This window comes from Phoca vitulina, unplaced genomic scaffold (assembly GCF_004348235.1).
Source record: "Phoca vitulina isolate PV1807 unplaced genomic scaffold, GSC_HSeal_1.0 scaffold26, whole genome shotgun sequence".
NCBI classification, from domain to species: Eukaryota; Metazoa; Chordata; class Mammalia; order Carnivora; family Phocidae; genus Phoca; species Phoca vitulina.
The window spans coordinates 7,500,218-7,524,865 of record NW_022589729.1 but is presented as its reverse complement, the minus strand read 5'-3'; the positions used below and the strand labels follow the sequence as shown (position 1 = coordinate 7,524,865).

The following is a 24,648-nucleotide window of genomic DNA, read 5'->3' as shown; positions in this document are numbered from 1 at the left end:
GAAATGAAGCCCCAAGAAATTAATAACGTATTTAGGGGCAGTCATGACTTCATGGCCCCAGGAGACCACCAACCCATACTTACATTAGCTATCCTGACTTCAGAGGACCTTGGAGCTTTCAGATATTTCTAGCTTCCTCTCGCTAACTCACATCCTTTTCACACTAACTGCTCATTTCAAACTTTACCACCTCTAGGATAATAAGACTTGTACCTTTGTGACTGTTTTGACAATCTATTCACTGAATAACAAGCTACCCCAAAATTTCGTGGCCTCAAATAACAATCCGTTATTTGACACTATGTCTCAAAAGTACAGTCTTTCCACTAATAGACATATACCCAAAGTACTCTTAAAGCAAAAGTTGGAGGATCCAGAGAAATGTCTCAGAATTCATTTCTTCCAGAAGGGGAGCTGTGAGAATTTAGGGGCAGGGGGAAGCCTACCATCTTGGTTGGACTCCTTGGGTAGAGCCATCTGTCTGACTCAAGAGATTCCCTTGAGCCCAACAATATTTACAGCAGGGATATCTGAATAAATCAGATTGAGATCGGAGCAGGTTTGGTTAATTAATATGCACAGCCTTTTATTTAATCATGTTGGAACTATTTTTATTGTGTTTCAATGTGTGAATGAACATCCTGGGATTTGATGACTCCATCTGTGCTCTCTGTTCACCCTTTATGAGGCAACATGGTGGAGGGTTCAAGGGCATGAGCATCATGACCCGAGTTTCCTTAATAATTCCTGATTAGCTTGATGTTTACTGTAAGGGCAAAATGAAACAATGTCTCTAGCTGCCAGATGGAGAGTGGGCACTCAACATACCCTAGTTCACTTCCTTCCATGTCATCTCGTAGATTTTGGCTTCGAAGGCTTTGATTCCTCGAAGAGGAAGAGCCCTCGACAGAATTACCTGCCAAAGTCAGTTGCCAGATTATTTTTAAGATCAATTTGTTAGCTTCAGACCACTAATAAAATCATGCAAAATAACTCCTTGGGAGACAATGTGATGTCATGGGTTCATACATCATAAAACATCAGAGGAAAAATGTCATCTTCTTGCACAGCACTGGTATGAGGTCATTAGCATTGTGCCCGACAGCTTGGTAGAATAGTTAATCTGCCGATGGGCCCATTGGTCAGTAGAAGATAAATGCGCTAAAATGAAATAAGCTCAGGTGGATTTCAGAGGAATTCTGAATCCTATATATAGAATAGATAGATAGATAGATAGATAGATAGATAGATAGATAGATATCACACATATATGTTATAATCTCTGTAAAAGCTTTTAAACTATGCACACCCCTGAGGCTTTAGAGTGAAAATTCAAGGTTGATGGCCTAGGCCTGCTTTTGAAGGGACTCTAATGCTGTAACATGAAGGGTGAGGTTCCTGTCACTGCAGGGAGCATGGCACTAACAGGGTTAATAAAAATTGCCCCCCTTTCCGAACCCCAAACACGTACACGTGCGTATGTGCATATGCACACACATACACACACACACAGAGTTCAGTTTTCTTTTCTCATATTGCCCAAGGGTGTGTAAAAGAAAAAGAGGTCAGCCAAAAAAACTGTCTGTTAAATTAGACTTGCAGAAAGTGCTACTGAAAAAAAAAAAGTTATACTGTGCTCTTGTTGTGCAGAATTTTATAGCATACGATCCCCTTAATGCTGATCCTCACTCCAGTGCCGCATTGGAGACGCTCAGTAGAGTAACCCACTTAAAAAAAAGAAAAAAAAGCCATGAGGTATATGTAATAAACACTTTGTTTGCACAAGGCTACTAATATCTCAGGTTTTTTCAAAATGATCGAATGACAGGCTTGCCTCATAAGGAAATTGGATCGTTATCATTTGTGTTAAGTCATGACGTTACTAAGTGTCTGTTAACCCTGTGAGCAGACAGGACCCCAAAAGTCGTGCGAACGGTAGTCCTTCCCCACTGTATTCGAAGAAATGTTGATAGTAATACAATAGTAACTAGTGATTTTGTGTGATATGATTGTGTAACAATATTGATAATTATCACTAACACACAGCGCACCATGTATCCTAGGCACTGTTTTAAGTGTTTTATATAGATTGATTCATTCAATCCTTATAATAACCATCTGAGGTGGGTTCTTATCTTCATTTTACAAAGGAGGAAACTGAGGCATAGAGCAGTTAAGTAACTTGCCCAGGCCCATGCAAAGGCAGAATTTGAACCCGGGCAGTCTGGCCCCAGGGACCATGCTCTGGATCCCCTTGCCCACACTAGCAGGAAGAACGCAGGCTCTGGAGTGGGGCCAGTGGGAGTTCAAGGTGTGGTTTTGCCCCTCTGGAGAGTCTGAGGAAGTCACGTCACCGAGCCAATTTCCACATCAGTAAAATGTGGGTAAGAACACCTACTTGGCCCGGACTTTGTAAAGCAAGGAGAGAATGCATGGAAACTCCTAGCACAATGTACTTCTACTCAGTGGTTACTCATTATTTTTACTATAGTTGCCAAAGCATTGAGTCTGAACTTTTGTAAGAAACAGTCTCTTCAATTTATGATCTGCTCACAATCTCTTAAAAATGAGAACTCACCCCATCTCCATTGCTGCGGGGTCAGGCTCTCGGTGGCTGCCCCAGGAGGTCGCTTCAGAGCCTCCTGAAATGCTATTTTCAACCCAGTTCTGCTCTTGGCCGTCTCACTCAGTTGCTGATGAGCAGCTCCAGGCAGGAAAGAAGAAAATCTTTGCAGGGGTGGGGAGGGGTGTGGTTTGGGTTCATCTTCCACCTCTTCTTATTTATAAGCGTTTTGGTCTTACAAATCACTCATGTCTCTGAGCCTCAGTTTTTCATCATAAAATGCAGGTAATGGTTCTTGTCTAATGAGTCACGGGGAGGAGAATGCATGTGAAGGGTCTGGCGCATTGGATGCATAGGAGTGCATTATTATCGGGGTTTTGCTTATCATCCAGAACATGGTATATATTTCCCCTAGAGATGGCTTGTGATTATTAAAACCACTCTGATTTTTTCAGTCATCTCTGGTCGGACGAGGACTCATCAGGCCGATTTCCTGGTACCAGTGGGGCAGAGCGGGGTTGTGGGGAGCAGCCGTGGTTTTGGCACTCTGTGTATTTGCTTTATCAAAACTCTCAGGGCACCAGGGGCGAGCTGGAGGCCATGATGTGTCTTGCTTTTCTTCTCGAATGATTATAGAGTGACTGACCCTAGTGGGGTATCTTTTTCCCTCATCCCCGGCCCCTGTGACTACCTCTCCCTGCTTCACCATCATACGAATAGGTGTGATATATATGCTTCCTGGATTGATTTTCATAAGGCTCCATTTAAAAAAATGGCCCATTGGGGCGCCTGGGTGGCTTAGTCGTTAAGCGTCTGCCTTTGGCTCAGGTCGTGATCCCAAGGTCCTGGGATCGAGCCCCACATCGGGCTCCCTACTCAGCGGGAAGCCTGCTTCTCCCTCTCCCACTCCCCCTGCTTGCGTTCCCTCTCTCTCTGTCTCTCTCTCTCTGTCAAATAAATAAATAAAAATCTTAAAAAAAATAAAAAATAAAAAATACTATTAACGTCTGCCAACTCTTCAACAACCTCCACCAGGGCAAAAAATGGTTCTGAGGGAGGATGTATGTTTATTTCTTGATATCAACAGTGCTCAGATTTTTTTTTGGAACTTCTCTTCTAGAACTGTGTTCAGAGCCTACAAATACATAATTGCGAATTCCTTCAATGGAAACAAATCCAAACTTCTGAAAGGCGGTGTTAATTTTCGAAAGCTGCCAAAGTTCTGGTGAAGAGGAAATTGAAAAGTAATTAATTTTCCTACATGATAGCTGTTGTTAAAAGATAGATCTGAAATCCAGCCGCTTCCCATCTCTGCTGCTACCACCTTTGTCCAAGGGGTTTTTGCCTCTCGCTTTTGCAGTGGTGTCCTGGCTGGTCCGGCTGTTGCACCCACCCCCCTCCGGCCCCCTTAGAGAGTGTGTGTAGTTAAGCGTGATTCCCGCTAAGAGATATTGATCAGATCTAAATCCCCTGTTCAAAGCCCTGTGATGGCTTCTCACCTCACTTCGCCAAGGAGCCAAAGTCCTTACTGTGCCTGGACCTGTTTCTCACTAGCCCTCCAGCACCCCAGCCCCCAGCCTGACTGCCCTCACTCAGGCGCCTCCCCTGCACTGGCCTCCTGGCTACACCTCAAACACCTGCTCACTCCCTCCTAAACTGAGGCCCCTGTGCCCTCCTCCCACATTGTCCTTCCAGCTCTCTTCATTCCCTCAGGCACTTCCTCGGATGTCACCCGCTTAGAGAGGCCTTCGTGGTCACCCTAACATCTCAGGACCCCTCTTCCCAACATTTCCTACCCCCACTCTCCACTGCACGCTTCCCCTCCACACCCCTCATCATTTTGCTGTACTTGTTCTCCTGTCCCATCTCTATCTGGTTTATAGTCTCACCTCCACCCCTAGGGACAGATTCCCCGAACGGTGCGTGGTGCATAGTGGGCGTTCAACAAATGTTTTCCAGGGAATTGAAGAAACATTTCAAAATGAGATTGAAGTACAAGGAACTGTTGTGAAATAAGTGTGCAATATCACGAGGGGACTCTTTTGAGAAATATTTTTCTTTTATTTGGATTTGGAAATTCTGCTACATTTGTTTTAAAGGTATCTAACTGTTGAGAAAGTAAGAAACATATATCTACCCATTTTTTGTTTTTTATTCAGAGCTAGCACTGGTTAAGTGGATAATAACGATGTAGGTAAAAAAAAAAAATTACATAAGAGATTCGTGAAACTGATATTCTTAGGTAATCCATAAACTCTCTCTGTTTGCAGAAAAACCAGGCTCATTACTTTATTTTTTGACTCATTGCTTTATAATCTCACCCCCTAAATTAAAGTTCTCAGCTGAATATAAGAAGGGCCTTAAATTGTAATGTCGGCCATATGTGTTATTGGTAGTCAGGAAGCAGGAAAGGGTGTTGGAAGTGTGGTTTTCAAGTATGTGTGTGTTGGTGTCAAGTCAGAGTGAAATCGGAAAGGGAGATCAATTAAGAAAATCAGAAGATATGGCCCCAGAGAGCTTGCAGCAGTCTTGTTGGGGAGACTCCTTCCTCCCATAGCAGGAAACAACTGGAATTATCAAAATCCATAGGACTAGGTTGTGCGGTCCAGCCTCAGGGACTGACGTGACTTGAGGTCTTGACTTAGTTTCCCTTCAGATGCTGTCACTGAATGTTGTATTGCACACATCTCTTTCTTGCCTGCACTGATGTGACTTCTGCCCAGTTGAATCTTTCTCTCTGCTGTGTGATTTATAGATGATGGTCTTCTGACTGCTCTTAAGCTGTGACATCTGAGAGACTTCTCTTCACACAAAGGCCTCCTTCATCCCTCAGACCTGTGGAAATGAATTTACTTGTTTATGCATACATGCAGTCAACACAAAGGCCCATCTGTAGAGAATGAAAAAAAAGTTGAAGGGAACAATAGAGAATTATAAGGTGTTTTCATCACCGAGGAAAGGCTTTCCTGTGTGTGTGTGTGTGTGTGTGTGTGTGTGTGTGTTTGTAGCTTGAAGACATATCTGGTGACATTTCCATAAAGGTCATTAAAGATCTATATATGCCATTCTTTATCCTAATTGCACACAGATACGTATAATACAGGAACTCTGTACCCTAAAGAGAAAGACTTAATATAATAACATAATAATGTAGATCTCTGAGCTCCAGAGAGACTGTATTTTTATGTGTGTCTTTCTTTTGAAGCTGATCCGTACTCCATGGGAGTTTACTCTGCAGGCTCTCTCGAAGCTCTCGTGAGGGATACATTACTACAGCCTCTTAGAGGGATGCAATTTCAAAGGAGCCAGGGCAATTACAACACAGGCCAATGGGAGAAGCAAGATAAGTATTGGGTCTGTTAAGTCACTTCTGAAGGACAATCAGGCAGTGTGTCGGTGTGTTAAGCACCCCCAGAGCGACCCAGCATTGTTCGAGGAGGCTGCAGTTGAGCAGGAACCGAGAGTTACATTTATGCCTCAGGGGAAGAAAAGCCATTTCGCCTACTTCTGATTCTCCGTAAAGCCCTGTTTTCTGTTCCTTGAAAATTCCCCTTCTTGCTTTTTCTCCCTTATTTTCATTCCACAGTGAAATATATTAAACAGAAAGGGTAAAATACAGTATAAAGTTGCTTACACTGATAATTCTTTCTGTCCTCCTTGTCATATACATATCTATGATATATATATATACACACACACATATACGTACAACACACATGCATACATAATCTCTGTGATGTGTGTGCATAAAATACCAAATTAATAGTATAAAAGATGGATTGTTTAAGGGCTTGTCACTTTATTGTGTGTGTCTTTCTAATGAAGTCTGTTAGTCAACAAGCATTTACCAAGAACGGACTGTGCAAAGACTTTGTGGAAGAATAAGAAAGAGCCAGAACATCCTTTGTTTTGAAGGACTTCATGGTCAGAGCATTTAGAACATATTCAACCCAATGTAACCTACAAACACCTATTGTGATAGTATGAATTGTGTTCCCTCAAAAAAGATATGTTGAAATCCTAATCCCCAGGACCTCAGAATGTGACCTTTCTTGGAAATAGAGTCATTGTAGATATAATCTGTTAAGTCAAAATGAGGTCCTACTGCAGTAGGGGGTAGACCCTTCATTCTATATGATTAGTGTCCTTATAGGAAGATGACTATGTAAAGACAGAGACACACAGGGAGAATGCCATGTGAAGACACAGGCAGTGATCGAAGTTAGGTAGCTTCCAGCCAACGAATGCCAAATATTACCAGCAAAACACCAGGTGCTGGGAGAGGTAAGGAAGGATCCCCCTTGGGAGGCTTCCCAGGAACATGGCCCAGCCAACACCTTGATTTCTGACTTCTTGCCCCCAGAACCATGTACCCCAGAGAGTACATTCTGCTCTTTTAAGCCACCCAGTTTGTGGTGCTCTGTTCAGGCAGCCCCTGGGAGTCTAACACACTTACCGGAGCAAACTCTCCCTAAGTTCAAGCTTCCGGTGCTTAGGACGGATGGAGGAGCCCTGCAGAGAAAGGAAGATTCCATTTATTTGTTCTCTTTTGTAATGACCCAGTACATCTCTGTGATCTGGACTGTGTTCTCACAGTGCCCAGTATTCTTGCCAACCTTTCAGACGTTAGTAGTTACCTTTTTACTTTGTTGATAGTTATCTCCTTGCTCCTAGTCATGCCCTGCATCAGTGACCTCATTGTGGCCTGTGAATGCATGGCTTTCAATTGTTGGGAGACCTCGCTCCCTTCCTAGAGCGTGTGCTCTTTTAAGAACAGGGACCATCTTATTGTCCTGGACAAAAGGGCAAAGCCTTGCTCACAGCAGGTGCTTAAGAGCTGTTGAACTAAACTGGAGGAAGTGAGCTATAAAGTAAATTGGAACAGCTGAATAAATGAGGACTCGGGCATGTATAAGATGCCCAGCAATTATTCAACAAATGAATGAATAACTAAACCAATGAACTGATCATATAAAATATTTCAGAACTTATACATTGGTTTTGCAAGTGATATTTTGGAGAATCACCTGTTCCTCCTGCAGAGAAGCCAAGAAACACCTTCAGGAGTGTGCTCTGTTTGTTTGTGTGAGAGGAAATGTTGATAGTAGCAAGATTTCAACCCAGAGAGTCAAATCTCTAAAATTAAATCAATGAAGCCTCCAGTGTCTGCAAACTAGAGTACAGGGATTATGGAGATGTAAATAAGTACGTGTTTCCCTCTCTCTTTTAGGAGCTGGCTATTCCCTTGGAAGACATGGACATTTATGCACAGGCAGGATTACCCGTGAGGCCACTGTGTGCAAGGGGCTGAATGCTTGGCACACACAGTAATTGCTGGGGGGCTGGGACAAGAAAAGGGATTTCAGAGTGAAAGTAACCATTTCATTGAAGAGCGGGGCTGAAGAATAGAAAGGTTTTTGCTATTGTTAAGTTTGTTTTTGTTTTTAAGTGAAAACTGGGAGAGTGGGGAAGACATTCTGATAGGGATACTAGTCTAAACACAGAGTTGGGACACAGAATATGTTTTAGGGATAGTGTTTAGATCGGTTTTCTAGGGATGAGAGGCGAGTCTAAGATGATAGATTGGTGGCAAGTTGTGTCTTAAATACTAAACTATGGGATCTGGAGTTTATTCACTAGACAGTAGAAGCTGTCTAGTGAATCTGGAAGATTTTGACTAGATAAGGAACATAATTATAATAATAATTCACGTCTATTGAATACCAGCAATGTGACAGATGCTTTCCCTACTCGTGTGTTATTTAATTCTCTTAACAACCATGGAAGGTGGGTTTTATTAACCCATTTCATAAATAAGAAAATCACAGATCCAGTAAGTGCTAGTTTTTGTTGTTTGCCTGACTTCAAAGCCTATGAGAATTTTTACTACATTAACGATTTCCAAAGGCACTTGGCAAGCCCTATGGGGTTCTTCAAAGAAACCTAAGGGACCACAGGATTGGATTGTCAGTTGACGAAAATGGGCAAGACTCCTGGACTAAACTGGGCCTCACACCTCATACTAGTGAAGTTCTATATTTTTTCTGCTGTATATAACATAACCATGGAGTGTTGATTAAAGAAACAGGGCCAACCAGGAAAGAAGGACCCAAGGATCCAGCTAGAGGTTATGGTTTTGGCCCTAGGTGATTTAACGTTGTTACCGTCACCCTGACGAAGCACACGGTTGCTGGTACTATGTGGCTAAGAAGAATAGCATATGTTTTGAGTAGCAAACAGGATTCAGAGGGCTCCCAAAAGGCTAAAAACGAAGGTCAGGGTCAAATAAGAAGTTCAAAATTAACAAAGATCATGCGTAATTTGCATTTAGGTTCAAGAATGAATTACATAAATATAGACTAGAGGGGTGGTTCTCAGAGTCGACCAGCAGTTTGTGCAACACCTAGGAATATGTCAGAAGTGCAAATTCTTGGGCCCCAGTCTCATCCCTATTAGATCAGAAAGTCTGGGGGTTTAGGGCTCAGCAATCTGTGTTTTATTTAATAAGCCCTCCAGATGTTTCTAATGCAGGCTGAAGTTAGAGAACCACGCAGCTAGATAAACCACCTTCCCTTCCCTTCTTGCCTCCCTTCATTACTTTCTCTTTATTCCATGTCATTCCAGAAAGGATTTGGGATGGAAAATCTGACTTAACGGTTTGTGTCAGGACAAAGGTTTTATTTTATAAAAAGTTTACTATGACTCAATGGTGTGATGTGGTTACTGCCAAAAGTAAATAGTTTGCATTAAAAATAGTGACCAGAACAAGGGAAGCAACAGCCCCTCTTTTCCACATGTGGCACATTCTGTAATATTCTCCACATCCTGCTAGACTGCATCTGAGTGTGTTGAGGAAGTAATTACAAGAGGAGTATCGAAGGGGGCTTGACAAGGATGGTGAAGCTCCTCAAACCTTGTTCTGAAGGAAACAGTTGAGAGAAGGCGCCTCCTATGATTGGGGCCTGACATAGAAAAGAAAGAGAATTTGTATCTTGTTCCAGAGAACAAAACACAATATGAGGAAGCCCTGTCCTCTGGAATGAAGAGGGCAGGGTGTTAGTCCAGACTTTTCCTACAGGGCTGTGGTCACGCAGGTAAGTATTTCAGGCTTCTTTCCCTTTGGCTGCAGACTGTAGATGATAAGGGCCATGATGTCCACCCCACAGGGTTTTTGTGAAGACCAAAAAAAACATGAACATGTACAAATATTTGAAAAACTGGAAATGATAGTACGGATATGAAGCAATGATATTATTATTAAGTAGGACTAGTTGGTGGAGATTTTATATCCAAGAGAAGGAAGGATTACAACATTACAAATTATTCAGAAGTGAGAGGGCCTTTCTCAAGAAGTCCTGAGTCCGCTGTCACGAGAAGTCTTCAGACAGAGACGGAGATGTCAATGAATGAATTGTAGGGGTTGAAGCCGATGGCCTTCTGGTCCCTTTCTGACACTGATATTTCATGATAGGGAAGTTAAAGCACATCTGAGACAAAGTGCTCAAGGCCCGCAGAGTAGGTGCTTAATTCAGCATTTGCTAATCACTCTGTGCCAGTAACCACAAACATTTAAATGCATTTAAATGTTAAGTACATTAAAAACATTAAATGCATTTAAAAACAACAACAACAACTAGTTAACCCGGTGTTGGGTTTTTACCTTCAGCCCTATTGTTAGATTTACCTTCGCATTAGAAGTCTGGGTTGAACTGGCCCCCTGGCGCTCCTTTAGGTCCATTGATGTCTGAATATGCAAAGTAAAATGGAATTCTTAATGCTTTCTTATACCTCTTTGCAGTATCTCATGGGAAAGGAGTACGTATCGCCCTTGGGGTCTAAGCCAAACCTGAGTTGATTTACAACGTTATTCCTCTAAGACTAAGATTTCCTCTGGCTGTAATTTTGCATCTAGTCTTCTATTTCTTTCTTTCTTTCTTTTTTTTTTTTTTTGCCCTGAACTATTGGGTAACATCAGTGACTTTTGCCTCAATCCACTCCTGATTGGCTGCTTTCCAGTGGCAGAGAGATGAATGGATCCTTCTGTGTAGGGAGTTTTGTAATTCAGTGAAGAGTTTGGAGCCTTGCCAAAGGTGGTATGTGGGTATTTTGCACATATTATAGATAATGTGTGTATATCAATAATGTAATGAAGGTAACATTCATACCACTGTGGGTGGTAGCTAAGCGAGGGGCAGCTAAATTCATTTTCAATATATTAGAAGCTCTCCTTTCCAATTCAATCAGAAACAGTTGTTCATCTGTTAAAGAAAAAGGTCAAAGCAGGGGATTATAGAAACAGGAGAGAGTGAGTGAGTGAGAGAGGGAAATAAATATTTTAACTTAAAACATATATGTGTATGCAGATGCAAAGACACACACACACACACACACACACACACACACGCACACACACTTTACATGCTGAGTGTTTTATAAAAGGCCAAGGACTTTTCTATGGCTCTGACTACTGCCAATCCATGTTGTATTTTTTGCATGAACCACATCCATTATGCATCATCTACAATTTCTAGTTTTTCATTTCTTTGAAGAAGAAAGAAATTTCAGGACAATTGTTGAGCAACCCGAGTGGAGGATCCTTCTAGGGCTGTTTGTTTGTTTTTTAAGTTATTTATTTATTTATTTATTTATTTATTTATTTATTTAATTTAGAGAGTGAGCAGGGGGAGGAGCAGAGGGAGAGGAAGAGAGAGAACCCCAAGCAGACTCCACGCTGAGCATGGAACCTGATGTGGAGCTCGATCTCATGACCCTGAGATCACGACCTGAGCCAAAATCAAGAGTTGCACGCTTAAACCAACTGAGCCACCGAGGCACCCCAGGATCTTTCTAGGTTTTTTTTTTTTTTTTAAAGATTTTATTTATTTATTTGACAGAGACACAGTGAGAGAGGGAACACAAGCAGGGGGAGTGGGAGAGGGAGAAGCAGGCTTCCCGCTGAGCAGGGAGCCCGATGTGGGGCTCGATCCCAGGACCCTGGGATCATCACCTGAGCCAAAGGCAGACGCATAACGACTGAGCCACCCAGGCGCCCCTCCTTCTAGGTTTTTATCATATTATTCCTTTTGTTATTTCTTCTATAGCTGTCTCTGTGACATCTGAAATTAGAAAAAGAGTTTGTTGTGGTAAAATATACATAAATTTAACCTTTTAACCACTTTTTAAGTATATAATTCAGTGGCATTAAGTACATTTACAATGTCATACAACCACTACTACTCACTATTTCCAGAAATTTCCCATCATCCCAAACAGAAACTCTGCACCCATTAAATAGTAACTCCCCATTTTCCTTACCCACCACCCCTAGTGACTTCTATTCTGTTTTCTCTCTCTATGAATTTGCCTATTCTAGGTGCCTCATGGAAGTGAAATCATATATTATTTGTCCTCTGGTGTCTGGCTTAGTTCATTTAGCATGATGTTTTCAAGATTCATCCATATTGTAATGTGTCAGAATTTCGTTCATTTTTATGGCTAAATAATAATCTGTTATGTGTATACAGTACATTTTATTTATATTGTTTGTATATCTATTGATGAACACTTGGGTTGTTTTCACTTTTCAGCTATTGTGAGTAATGTTGCTATGAACATTGGGGTGCAAGTATCTGTTTGAGTCCCTGCTTTCAGTTCTTTTGGTTATATACCTAGGAGTGGAATCACTGAATCAAATGGTAATTCTATGTTTACCTTTTTGAGGAACCACCAAACTGTTTTTTTTTTTTTAAGTGTTTTTAAAGCAACTTGCCTGTACTGAAGACTTTACAAAACATTCAACTTGGTTTTCACAAAAGCAACAGCTCTCTTAAATATTGGGCCTGCATTTCATTATTTCTAGACCATTTGATTCCCCTGGATAATTACAATATCAAGTCCAACTAGCATACACAGGTTTAGAAACATATACAGTTGATATTTGCTAAGCATACAACTCAACGGATAAGACCAGAAGTTCTCAAAACATACTAGAGAGTAGTTTTCCAGCAATGAACCCCAGCATAAACCAATATATATTACAGAACAAATGGAGAATACCGGTTAATCTGGAAGCCAGTTAAGAGAGCTTCTAGTATTCAACTAAACTATCTTTGTCATGATACGATGTGTAGAGGAATTTAGAAGCGACTCTGATTCTGGAAAAAAACAGCTGCATATCCATGACTGTTCATGTTCAATACACTTGTTGGGAGACTGGAGAAAGATGACAGCAAAGGCTAAAATGGAGTGGGAAGTTGACTGACTGTATAAACTCTTGAATTTGAGGAAGTCTTAATCGATAACAGCAGTGGGTTGATTTTCTTCCCTTCCAGTTTAATTTTGTGTGGATGATAAATGGAAGATAAACAGGGAATAGGGAGGTTGTGCCTATTCTTAGAAAGAAGATACCTTTCAAGTTAAGATTTCAGGCTTTGAGATGTGATTAGAAGGTTTTCTAGGCAGTTATGAGACAACACCACCAAGCTGTAGGAGGAGTACTTTTATAGAGCATCATTCATCCTAGTTAGTGACTCAAGTGATTAAAGGTTTGGGAAATTGCCCCTCTAAATATGGGCTAAAGGAACAGGGTTTATTTAGCTTAGAGAGAGAGAGCGGGCATGCTGAGGGGGACTTAATAATAGTCTCCAAGAATATGAGGGATAGTCTATGAGTGATGGAAAGCAGCTGTTTCCTGTTTCCACTGAGGACTTGGTAAGAAAGAATGGAGTTCAATTGCAACAAGTGAGTTTAAGAACTCCTTGGCCATAAAGTTTGAGACAGCAAACCCACAAGACCAAAGCCACCTCTCTATTTCAGAATTGTGCAACTAACTAGCTGTCGTTCTTGGGTGGTTTAAATGGGCTTGTTCTTGAAATAGCAAAAAGACATAGAGGACCTATCAGTCAGGTGAGAATATGAAGTTGTCCACTGTTAGAACCTACTGGTGTTTTGTGGCTGAGGAAGCACTCATTAGAAGATGAGATTTAAGAAATTAAAAAGTTTCAGAATCTTTTTGCTCCCTTTTGGTCTGCTTTTAAAGCAGGATCATCTAAATTTACCCCTTCTCTCTGAGGTGAAAAATTTCCATGGATTTGCTGGTATGTGCTTTTTCTGCCCATTTGGTCAATACAGTCGTTAAAAAAAATTCTGTGTCTTCAGTGATACTTATATCAGAGATAGATATCATAGACATTTGATATATATACATATACATATATATATAATATGTAATTAATACAACAATGAAAACAATGTTTTGTTCTAGACATTGTGTCTAAGTGTTAGGGATAAGAAGATGAATAAGACAGACACTGTGCTGATTAGGAACAAAGCAAATATAAAAGCATTATGAAATAATGCATCAATATAGGAGGTACACTAGGGAAAAAATTTAAAATCAGAAAAATGCATTCTGGATTTGCTACCAATTTTTAAGCAGCGAGGCAGATGGAACTGTCCGAAAACTTCTCAACCATTATTTTATAATTTTTATCCTAGGTTAGGTTAATTATACCATTTATTATGAATTGGATACGGGGTGTCTTATTTGTCCAACTGGGAGTGTTTTCAAGGCAAGGTTTTATTTCCCAAGGATTGGCTGCTGTGAAGCTGTACCTTTAAAGTTACAGGTTTATGTTAGCATTAACTGTGTATACATTCCACAAGTTATATTTCCATCTTGTATCAACATTTATTTTATTCTTATTTAAAAATCTTTACTTCTATCACTGAGTGGTTTTTGGTTACCTGGAAGGGGGTAAGGATGAACTGTGATTCAAATCTGACCCCCATAACTCTTTGGTCTTCAAAATCCAGCACTGAAGTGGGGAAATTAGGGGTTTGCTTTGAATCCTCTCTCCCTATGTGTTCACCACGAGGCACTGAGTGAGTTACTGAACCTCCCCGAGACTCTACTTTACAGGAATGTTTTGAGGATGAAATGAAATGAAATAATGTGTGCCAAGCCCAGAGCCCAGTGCGCCCAGCCCTCAAGCCATGTTTACTTGCTTCCTTTAATTCACCAAGAACATCTCTCCCCTGTGGTAGAATCATGATTGCCTCTAGCTTGTCTTCACTTAGTGGGGTGTGTTGACCCTCAGGGGCAAGACCAGGAGAGTAGGTTTTGTCTAAAATTCATTGAGGGCCCCCCAAAGTTCCATTGTGAGAATCTCTTTCCTTTCCTAAACTTACTTCATCCAGAAAAAACGTCTACCCTAATGCCAAATATTTTAGGAAGCATTTGTTGCTAAATTATCTGAACGAGTCATGTATGCACATGGAAGAAAGGTCCTTTTAAAATCAGCAGGAAGATTACGCATTTTTGTTTTGCAGGGTTGAAAGAAGAATAAGTAAGGCTTCTAGATATTCAGGCATTAACAGACACTGATTAAATTGAGTGCTGTGCCTGGGAATGGCGTCAAATTGAAGACGTGATCACTGCCCTGAGGAAGCGTAGGAACTTGTTGGAAAGACCAGCCCACATGTATGAAACGAGCCCAGAATAGTTAGACTCAATGTCGGGAAGGGCAGTATAAGCCCCTGAGTACTGAGGGAAGGCAAGACACAGGTTTGGGTAGGGATTGTAATAGAGCTCTAGGAGACTTGAGATCTTGGTTTGACTGGCTCATAAAACACTCTCATTTAAAGACAGACAGAATTTTTAAAAACCACCTGAAGTGTTCACTTCCTATAGAAACCCAAGAACCTACTACAGTTGCTCTTCACATATTTGAACTAAATGAATCCTTCTAAAGTCTCAGTGTTCAGGCTGATTGGCTTTCAGAGTCTCACTCACACTGTGCCAGACTGCTCCTGCCCCAATTCACTCTTTGTCTGCGGGATATGGAATATCTTTATCAATCATAACAAGTCACATGGAGAGTAAAAACCCCAGCTAGACACTTACCTCAAAAGCTGAAGCGTGCCACATATTGTAATGTGGGTGGATTTAGGAACCAGGGTTGGGACATTTTTCTCTTTATTAGAAGGAGATTTATAAGTCAGGACCTTTAGAGGGTGAGCATGGGTCCTCTGGACTGGCCCACTCCTCCTGTCCCTCCCTACCACCCAGCTCCCCAAATTAAAAAGCAGAACAACAGAACCATTAACTTAATAGCATAGAATTTATGGCTGAAATCTTACAAAGCTTATGTCAGCAAAGTAAAATAATTACTGTCACTTTCTCTTAGACACTTGACTTTATGGTTCCTGTCACCTTTATCATAACACACAGCTGACTTAGTAGCTCTGTTTTTCATGGCACATGGCCTGGTGTTATGCTTTTATGCGCACGTGCTGTGGGATGACAATACGTGGGTGTACCAGAGTGGAGCTAAGTTTAGATAATGAATTGGAATACTGTTAATGGTTTTGGGTTAGTCATGCTGACCTTATGCCAGCTGAGCTTGTTCCCTCTCTCTCTCCTTCTCCAGATTCTCAAATCCAAAGATTTAACGTCTCCGACCCAGCGCTACATTGACAGCAAAGTCGTCAAGACAAGAGCAGAAGGCGAATGGCTTTCCTTTGACGTGACTGACGCCGTCCATGAATGGCTCCACCATAAAGGTTACAGCCGCCCTCTGTCCTCCTCCCTAGATGCTCAGTGACCCCACGTTACTGTAAGTTGATTGCAGATTTAAGGGTATTGTCACACATCCAAATGACCTCCTTGACTTAATGTTTTCCAGACAGAAACCTGGGATTTAAAATAAGTTTACACTGTCCCTGCTGCACCTTTGTACCATCTAATAATTACATCATTCCCAATAAAAGTGAAGAGCTAGAAGCAAGATTTGCAGGTAACTGAAACTTGGTCATACGAGGTGGGGGAGGGAGGGGTCTATATTCATAATCTCATGGGGGATGAAGTCTGTTTGCATGTGAGAATGGGGATTGTTGGGTGAGGCTTGGGAGTTGTAATTGTTTGGGTAAAGATAAGGTTGGAGAAAGATATATGAGGGCAGAAGGGATTGGGACCAAGCAGTTGGTTCCCTGTTTATGCTGCTCCTTGCCCAGTGATGACTTGGCAGTACTAACTGACTGATTCATCAACTTTCCAAACTATTAGTCAGGTAAGCCCTTTATTCTTCATTCAAGCAAGCCAGCATTCCAGCTATGCTGATATTATAGCAGAAGATAGCATACATTCAAGGACACCCATTGATAATGCCCCAGGCGCAATGTCAGGAGGCCTACAACCATATTTCACTTGGGAAGCCCCTCATACCGTAGCCTCCTTACCTCACCTTCCATGTATCAGAACACTCCACCGTTTCTAGCTGGTGCCCAGTATTGCCAGTGGCTGCCTGATCAGACTTTTGGAATAATTTATAAAGACATAACGAGGCTTTAGTTGTTCCCTGTTCCTGCTCACCTCTTAGTGATTGGCCAAAGGTCAAGGAGAATGAGGAGATGCCAAGGGTTGGAGTTGCTGCCCTTATTAGCTCACCAGTTCGACCGATGAGAGGTAAAGAGGGATGTGTGCCATGTGCTCGTGCCCACAGCAGCTCCACACCAGCACGCCGGGGAGCTGATTTCCCCTCCCCAGCTACCACCACCCGGGACCAAGGCTACGGTGGCCCTTGCTCATGGAAAAATACTCCCGGAGGTCTAGAGATTTATTTCAGTCTCTAACCTAGCCATGATTCTCTAGAGTGTGGAGATTAAGTGCTTAAACTGGCAGTCTCTTGAGCATGCTTTGGGGAGCTCGAGTTTCTAAATCTCAGATGGAATCAGGAAAGTGTTGAGGATGCCATAAAATAAATGAAAAAGCCCTTTCTTCACAGCTTCCCCAAATAGCATTAAGTAAGGGTAACTTCTGTTTCCCTTGAACCTAATTCACTGCAATTTCGTGTAAGTCTCAGGTTGTGTTCATGAGGAAAGTCTTTTGAGTTTAGGAATCTGAGGAAGAGAGTGAACTGGCGGGGACAAGGCACGTTCTTTCGCTGTGCCTTCAGTCGCTGAGGGGCTGAACACAGCCTGACCTGAGGGTTGACTAAAATAAACTACCTCGGTTGCCCTTGGACTACGGTCAAAGGCTTCTTCTGTAGTGACCTTCATAACCAACAAGCCCTGCCTTGGACACTGAACCGCCTCCTGCCAAGAGCCTCAGTGAGAAGTGTCCATTGTCACCTGCGATTGTCTCCTCGTGCCATATCTATTTCCGTGGGGAATGGCGGTAGCCAGCTGATGATGCTATTGTGAGGTCATCACGGCTGTTTGTGACAAGATACAAAGGAAAAAAGAATGGCTGGTTATATTTGATGAAGGTAAAGCTAAATGTTTGTTACCCAAATGCATTTTTTCAAGGTATTGATGGCACCTCCACATATACCAGTGGTGATCAGAAAACTATAAAGTCCACTAGGAAAAAAAACAGTGGGAAGACCCCACATCTCCTGCTAATGTTGTTGCCCTCCTACAGACTTGAGTCACAACAGTCCAACCGGCGGAAGAAGCGTGCTTTGGATGCAGCCTATTGTTTTAGGTAAAGGAAATAAAAATAAAACAAAGTAATTACGTCTGTTAACTCTTAACACTGCTTTTGCCTTTTCTTACAAATTGACCTAAACTCCACTTGTTGCTTAAGGCCAGGTATGGGACAGGAGAGCCATCATACCTCCTAACAGCATTCTTCCCAGAGGCTTTAACCAGTTTTTCTGCGCGGTAGTCCTCAACACCTTGCAGTGCACCAAGTGTGAAGTCAGAAAATTAGTCCCCTGACGTTTTTTTCCCAAATCCCTCTGAAGTCCTTTGGGGCTGAAGAAGAAAATGAGCTCCCTGCTCCCCAGAGCAAATATAAGGTTACTTGAAGCGTATGATGGCGGATCCTTAATTGGAAAGACTCACCATCTGTGTGAAGCCCTCACCGCCCCCCCACACACAGAGTAGAGTGCCCATGGCCATGCCCTTTTCCACAGAGATGAGAGAAATAGAAGAAGAATGCTATTTATTGTGTCATTAGCTACAGAATCTGAGAGAAGTGAAGGCAACACAAATTTATTTCCCACTCCTGAAAGAGTTCATGGAGGGGAGAGTATGAGTGTTCTCCTGTGGTTTCTTATCAAGCCTCATAAGAGGAAAGTTCTTTCTTTATTTTGAGAGCTATGGGGCAGTAAGGGGTTCTCACTGATAAAGTGCTCAAAGAGCTCATGAGTAAAAGGGCTTTTTTTTGCTCGCCAGAGTCAGTGGTTCCATGAAGCGAGGTTCCATGTGTCTTGATCTCTGGCTCATTCCCGGGTCTAGGGACAGGAGATAAAATAATGGATTCATTCTCAAAGGAAAATGCCTTAGATGGTTCTTTGAAAATAGCTGTTGTACTCCATTCATTTTATATTTGAAAGGGCAATCAAGGCTGACTGGCAAAACTGCCCAGTGTTGGTTGGAAAGGGGGGATTGGTCTCTTCAGCCACCTTTCTGCTTCTATCTAGTCATTCAAGAGAAAGGTTTGACTTTCAAGGTCACAGCCAAGGGACTTGGGGTTTAGAATTCATAAGGGAAAGTAGTCCAGCAGGTCACCATGACATTCCATCGTGAAAGTCCTTTGAGATTACTATAAAACCATTCAAACCTGGCCCATGATACTTGCTCATTAGATGCTGTTTGCCTGAGTGAAGGAGTCATTTTTCTGACTTGGAACGAGGCGTGGGGGGTGGGGGTGGGAAATCGGCTATAAAAGCTCCACCACTCTTTCTTCTAACAGAAATGTGCAGGATAATTGCTGCCTACGTCCACTTTACATTGATTTCAAGAGGGATCTTGGGTGGAAATGGATACATGAACCTAAAGGGTACAATGCCAACTTCTGTGCTGGAGCGTGCCCATATTTATGGAGTTCAGACACTCAGCATAGTAGGGTAAGTATTTGGCTCCATCTCTTCTATTTTGGGATCTCTAACGTGTACCTGCCAATAACATGTCCAGTGAATTCTAATTAGCCGGGTGCCTGTTCATCATCACACATGAATGGGTACTGGAGAAATCCTTTTGAATGGGGAGGTCAAGAATGTAGGGGGTAGGTGAAATCAGAAGTAACACTGTTCAGTTTGAAAAGTAGGTTTTACCTTCCCAATTCAATGATAAGCAACCAGAAGACAGTTTTGTTCATTTTTTCCTTTATTTTATATTGTAAGCGATTAGTAGCTATAAAAAATCTTTTGGAATCAAAATATCCCTTGGGGTCATGTACAGCTTGGATGTGAAGGGACCCAGGTCCCCATCTAAAGAAGGAGCCATTATCATCTACATCAAGGACTGTCATAGAGGAAAAAACTTTGAGGACCTCAGTGGATGCTTTGGCATAGTGACTCACTAGTGTATGGCAATTAAAAAGTCATTTGACTTCTCTAAACCTCAATACCTCAAATTTTTATCCGTAGAAAGAATGTTTATGTTAAAAATGATCTTTAAAATAACGATGCCAAGCTCAAGAGTAGATATAAAGAGCAAACAGATGAAATAAGAGAAAATGATTTGAAAATTAGTATCTCCACGTCTTTTTTAATATACCCAAAGTACACAAGAATCTAAATATTTTGTCAAATTACTTCAGTGAGGTTAGAAGGCTAATTCAGAGGACCAGTCCTAGATGGGAGGCCATGGGTTAGTAGCCCAGATCAGCAAAGACTTTTTCTATGTAATAATGATGCTTGTCCTAATGCTTTTTCCTGGTACCTCATAATGTAGGATTTTAGAGATGGAAAGGACTTCATAAATTATCTTGTCCAAACATTTAACTTTACTTAAAGGAATTGGGGTCTAGATCGTGTAGGTGACTTGCCCAGGATCAAACAGTTGGTGACAAACCAAAACTTGGAACGCAGGCTTCCTTGTTTTATAACCAAGGCCTCCGTTTGCTCTGTCTTACTGAGTCTAATTCCTGAAATGTGGCTACACATTGAGGTTATGCCTCTGTAAGTCTCCTTATTAAAGAGGCATTAGAAAAATTGCCTTCACTGCAGGGTAGGAAAATGGACCTGCTGCCAAAAGGATCACATAATGCACTCGGCTCAAGTCAAGAGTTTGGGGGTTATCAATTATTTTAGACAATCTGTAGTATAAAATTCCTCTTTAATTCATATGAAAAATCACGTGTTAGTAGAACATGAAGTCTATTTATTTATAAATGCCTACATATGCTGGGCTTTAAGTTGACAAATAGGATTCTCCTTCCTTCAGCTGTTTTCCCAACCCCCCTGTAGATTTTGGCACTCCCGGCTCACCATGTGCTTGGCCATGTGAGGAAAACTTGCTCATGCCTGTCCCTTTGTCTGAGCTCTCTGGCCAGGCTGTTTCAACTGGGCTGTGGCAACAGTAGCTACAATGTGGGCAAGGTCCCAGTGCCAAGTAGAAATATAATTCCCCTCCCTGATACACAGAGGGAGTATGTGAAGGCTGAGACCATGCTTGTTTTTCAAGGAGAGAGGAAGAATAACTGTCATGGTCACAAATATGTGGTTTGGACAGTTACCCAAGAAGTCAGAGGTAGCTTAATAAAGTAGTCAGTGTTGCTGCACTGAACAGATCTTCTGTCTTCGGCTGAAAAAATCGCAGTGAATCTCGAGGAAAAGGTCACTTGCTGTTTGACTAACACATTAATGGCATCCTTGGAAATGTCTCTTTATCATCACCGGGGAACCTACATAATTCCATTGGTAAAAGTCCCATCCCCCTTGGATATAAAACGGAGTTAAGGGTATGGGACTGACTCTAGAACTTTCGCTTCATTCCACTGTGGGACTGGCTAAAGCCCTCCAACTTAGACACCACCATTTACCACGTGGAATCTAATGGAGGGTTGATTATTATTACTCTCGTGGTTAATTATTATTACTCTTAAGCAAAATGTAAGAAAGTGAATAATTAAAAAGAGAGCTTGCTTTTAGTGTCATTCTTTTTTTTTTAAAAGATTTTTATTTATTTATTTTTGAGAGAGAGAGTGTGTGTGCGAGAGAGCACGAGCAGGGGGCTGGGGCAGAGGGAGAAGCAGACTCCCCAGGAGCCGATGAGGGACTCGATCCCAGGACGCTGGGATCATGACCTGAGCCGAAGGCGCACGCTTAACCCACTGAGCCACCCAGGTGCCCTAGTGTCATTCTTAATTAACTCTTAACTGCTTAATGTTTTATCGTATTTATGAAACAATAAGAAATGAAAAGACTCGTGTCTTTTTTCTTTTAAGCGAAAATGTAGGTGACATTAAATTGGCCCACAAAGATACAGCACAGAGAGGTTTCACGTGCAGACAGGTGTTTTTTTCTATACCTAAGGGTAGATTAAAGCTCTGATGGGAGTTGTAGAAGTGATTCTTCTACTCCTCTGTGTATTTGCTTCTTCACGGAGGACAACAGTCTCATATTACCTTATTTGGGCTATGAGGTCAAAACAAAGTCCATAGAGTCTCTGAGCTTAATGGAACTCTAACCTAGGTGGGAATTGGAAATAGACACTCGGTTACAAGGAAGTGTAGACAGCAGAGCAAATACTAAGAGGACCAAGTTTTTCGAGGGCCTGGCAAGCGCGTGCAGCAAGGCAGTGATCAAAGTCCAGAATTATTGGGGAAACTGTAAACTTTGTTGAATGAGCGATTTTGTGCAATCTGAGCTTTTACAAAATCATTTGTTTACGATGCAGGAGGAAAGGATTCTGTAGGAAAATGATGAATTCAGTGATTACTAGGAACACATATCAAGTTGGCCATAATTGGGGGTTAAGAGAAGGAAATTGTAAACCAAAACTCGTTTAAATTGTCTCCTGAGTGCTGACGGATAAGGTAACACTATGGCTCTATGGAATGGTTCTTTTTAAAGTAATTGCCCTCCCCCCCCCTTTTTTTTTCCTATGTTCTCTTTCCTCTCCTATGTCCTTTCAGGTTCTCAGCCTATATAATACCATAAATCCAGAAGCATCTGCTTCTCCTTGCTGCGTGTCCCAGGATTTAGAACCGCTAACCATTCTCTACTACATCGGCAAAACACCCAAGATTGAACAACTCTCTAATATGATCGTAAAGTCTTGCAAATGCAGCTAAGATTCTTGGAAAAGTGGCAAGACGATAATCCCATGGTGGAGGATCAGGAGGAGGACAACGACGAGAACAATGACAATGTTTGTAACAAGAAAGCATAAGAGAGCCTTGCTTCAACAGTGTTAAAAATTTTTGAAAAAAGCGGTACTAGTTCAAACACTTTGGAAGTCTGTGTTCTGTTTGTTAAAACTGGCATCTGAAACAAAACAAAACAAAACAAATTGAAGGCTTTATTCTACATTTCACCTACTCTGTGAGAGAGACAAGAAGCGAAACCTTTTTTTTTTTTAAGAAAAAAATAAACACTGGAAGAATTTGTTAGTGTTAATTATGTGAAAGGAAAAAACAAACAAACAGGAAAATCCCATTAGTGGAGTTGCTGTACTTACCGTTCCTACCCCATGCCTCACTTGATTTTTCTGTATTGCTATGCAATAGGCACCCTTCCCATTCTTACCTTCAGAGTTAACAGTGAGTTATTTATTGTGTGTTACTATATAATGAACATTTCATTGCCCTTGGAAAATAAAACAGGTGTATAAAGTGGAGACCAAATACTTTGCCAGGAACTCATGGATGGCTTAAGGAACTTGAACTCAAACGAGCCAGAAAAAAAAGAGGTCATATTAACGGGATGAAAAACCAAGCGAGTTATTATATGACCAAGCAAGTCTGCAGTAAGATAAAGACCCTGAAAACACATGCCATGCGCCGACTGCCCAAGGAAGCTTCTTGTAAGGTTCAAAACTGAAAAGCCTGTTAATAAAGGAAACTTTCAGTCAGAATAAGTCTGTAAGATTTTTTTTTTCTTTTTAATTGTAAATGGCTCTTTGTCAGTTTAGTGAACCAGTGACATGTTGAAATGTTTTGATACGTACAGGTCCAACTTCAGACCTTAAAGTATGGCCGTGTAGTTTTGCTATAGGTTTTTCTTCGTTTCCGTATATGTAACCATACCTACATTCTTATACTAGATGGGGAGAGAAGCCAGTGTAATTGGAAACACACCTGCAGATCTCTTTTGCAAACTATTAAATCAGAACGTTAACTACTTTACATGTAATGTGTAAATTTTTACCATATTTTTAATGTTCTGTAATAATGTCAACTATGATTATTTCAATTGGACTTAAATTGGGGCTCTTTTTAATGATCACTCAGACCTGTGTGTTTCCTCTAGCTGGCCAGGACTTTGAGGAAGGCCGCCGTAGTTTGACTTGCAGTACAAATACGTGTTTTATAGTATTTGCTCCATGTGTGCTTTGTGCATTGTCCAATATTATGACATAAGCTACCTGAGTCCACTTGTCCTTTCGTTTTCCTTTTATAAAAAGGATCGACTCAAGTTCACTAGTCTTCCTTCATCTTCTAAGCATCATTACTAATCCATTCAGATGTTAACCATCTTCTATGTTAGGAAAATGGGACTATGATAGATGTATAGATCACTGAGCTGAAATATTTTCGTTTTAGCAAGGGCTGATCTCAGTCAGGATCTGATCTCAGTCAGGATCTGACTGAGACTCAGAATCTTCGTGGCTGAGTGAAGACAGCTTTCTCCAACTTGGTTTCATCGGTATGTTCACAGAATTCTACGGTTTGTAGAGATCAGACAGTTCATAGGATATATCTTTTCCTTTAATCAGGTTTTTAGTGTTCGGGGGGAAATGGAAAGATTGACATTTTAGTTGATTTTTTTTTTAAGGGAGAAAAAAAGCCCCGCTCAGCGTAAGTCACTTAGTTGATTTCACTAAAGTTAAAGGTTTTCATAGATGTTCTTTGACGGTTGTTTGAGGTACAAGCCAAATACGCCCATGATCAAAAAATTCTGTTTTTCCCTCTGAATGAGAGTTCTCTAGATCTGAGGCTAGAATTTACCTTGCTTTAATAAATGAATGATTTGCCTTATCGTTGCAGAGAAGGTAACGTTCCGTCAAGGTTGATAGGAGATGTCAGTTTACCGGTTGTCTCTTCCTTAGCTTGAAGAGAAAAATTAATAGGCAAAACAATGGAATATTTACAGTGTCACCTAAAGGGCAGCATGGCGAGGTGTGAATCCAAG

The 24,648-nt window shown here is 41.4% G+C and overlaps 1 protein-coding gene across 3 annotated transcripts in view; it reads left to right on the top strand.

Moving 5' to 3' along the window:
• TGFB2 (transforming growth factor beta 2) overlaps nt 1-24,294 on the top strand; it is a 79,220-nt gene extending 54,926 nt beyond the window's left edge. For 2 of the 3 annotated variants that reach the window (XM_032422120.1, XM_032422119.1), the window contains 5 exons: nt 15,994-16,126; nt 16,249-16,359; nt 17,870-18,047; nt 19,263-19,416; nt 22,431-24,294. In XM_032422120.1, the coding sequence (XP_032278011.1) occupies nt 15,994-16,126; nt 16,249-16,359; nt 17,870-18,047; nt 19,263-19,416; nt 22,431-22,589 (735 nt within the window). In that variant the 3' untranslated portion in view covers nt 22,590-24,294. The remainder of the gene's footprint in view (nt 1-15,993; nt 16,127-16,248; nt 16,360-17,869; nt 18,048-19,262; nt 19,417-22,430) is intronic. The other variant, XM_032422121.1, reaches the window with a different exon arrangement.
• Nucleotides 24,295-24,648: the final 354 nt, after the last annotated feature.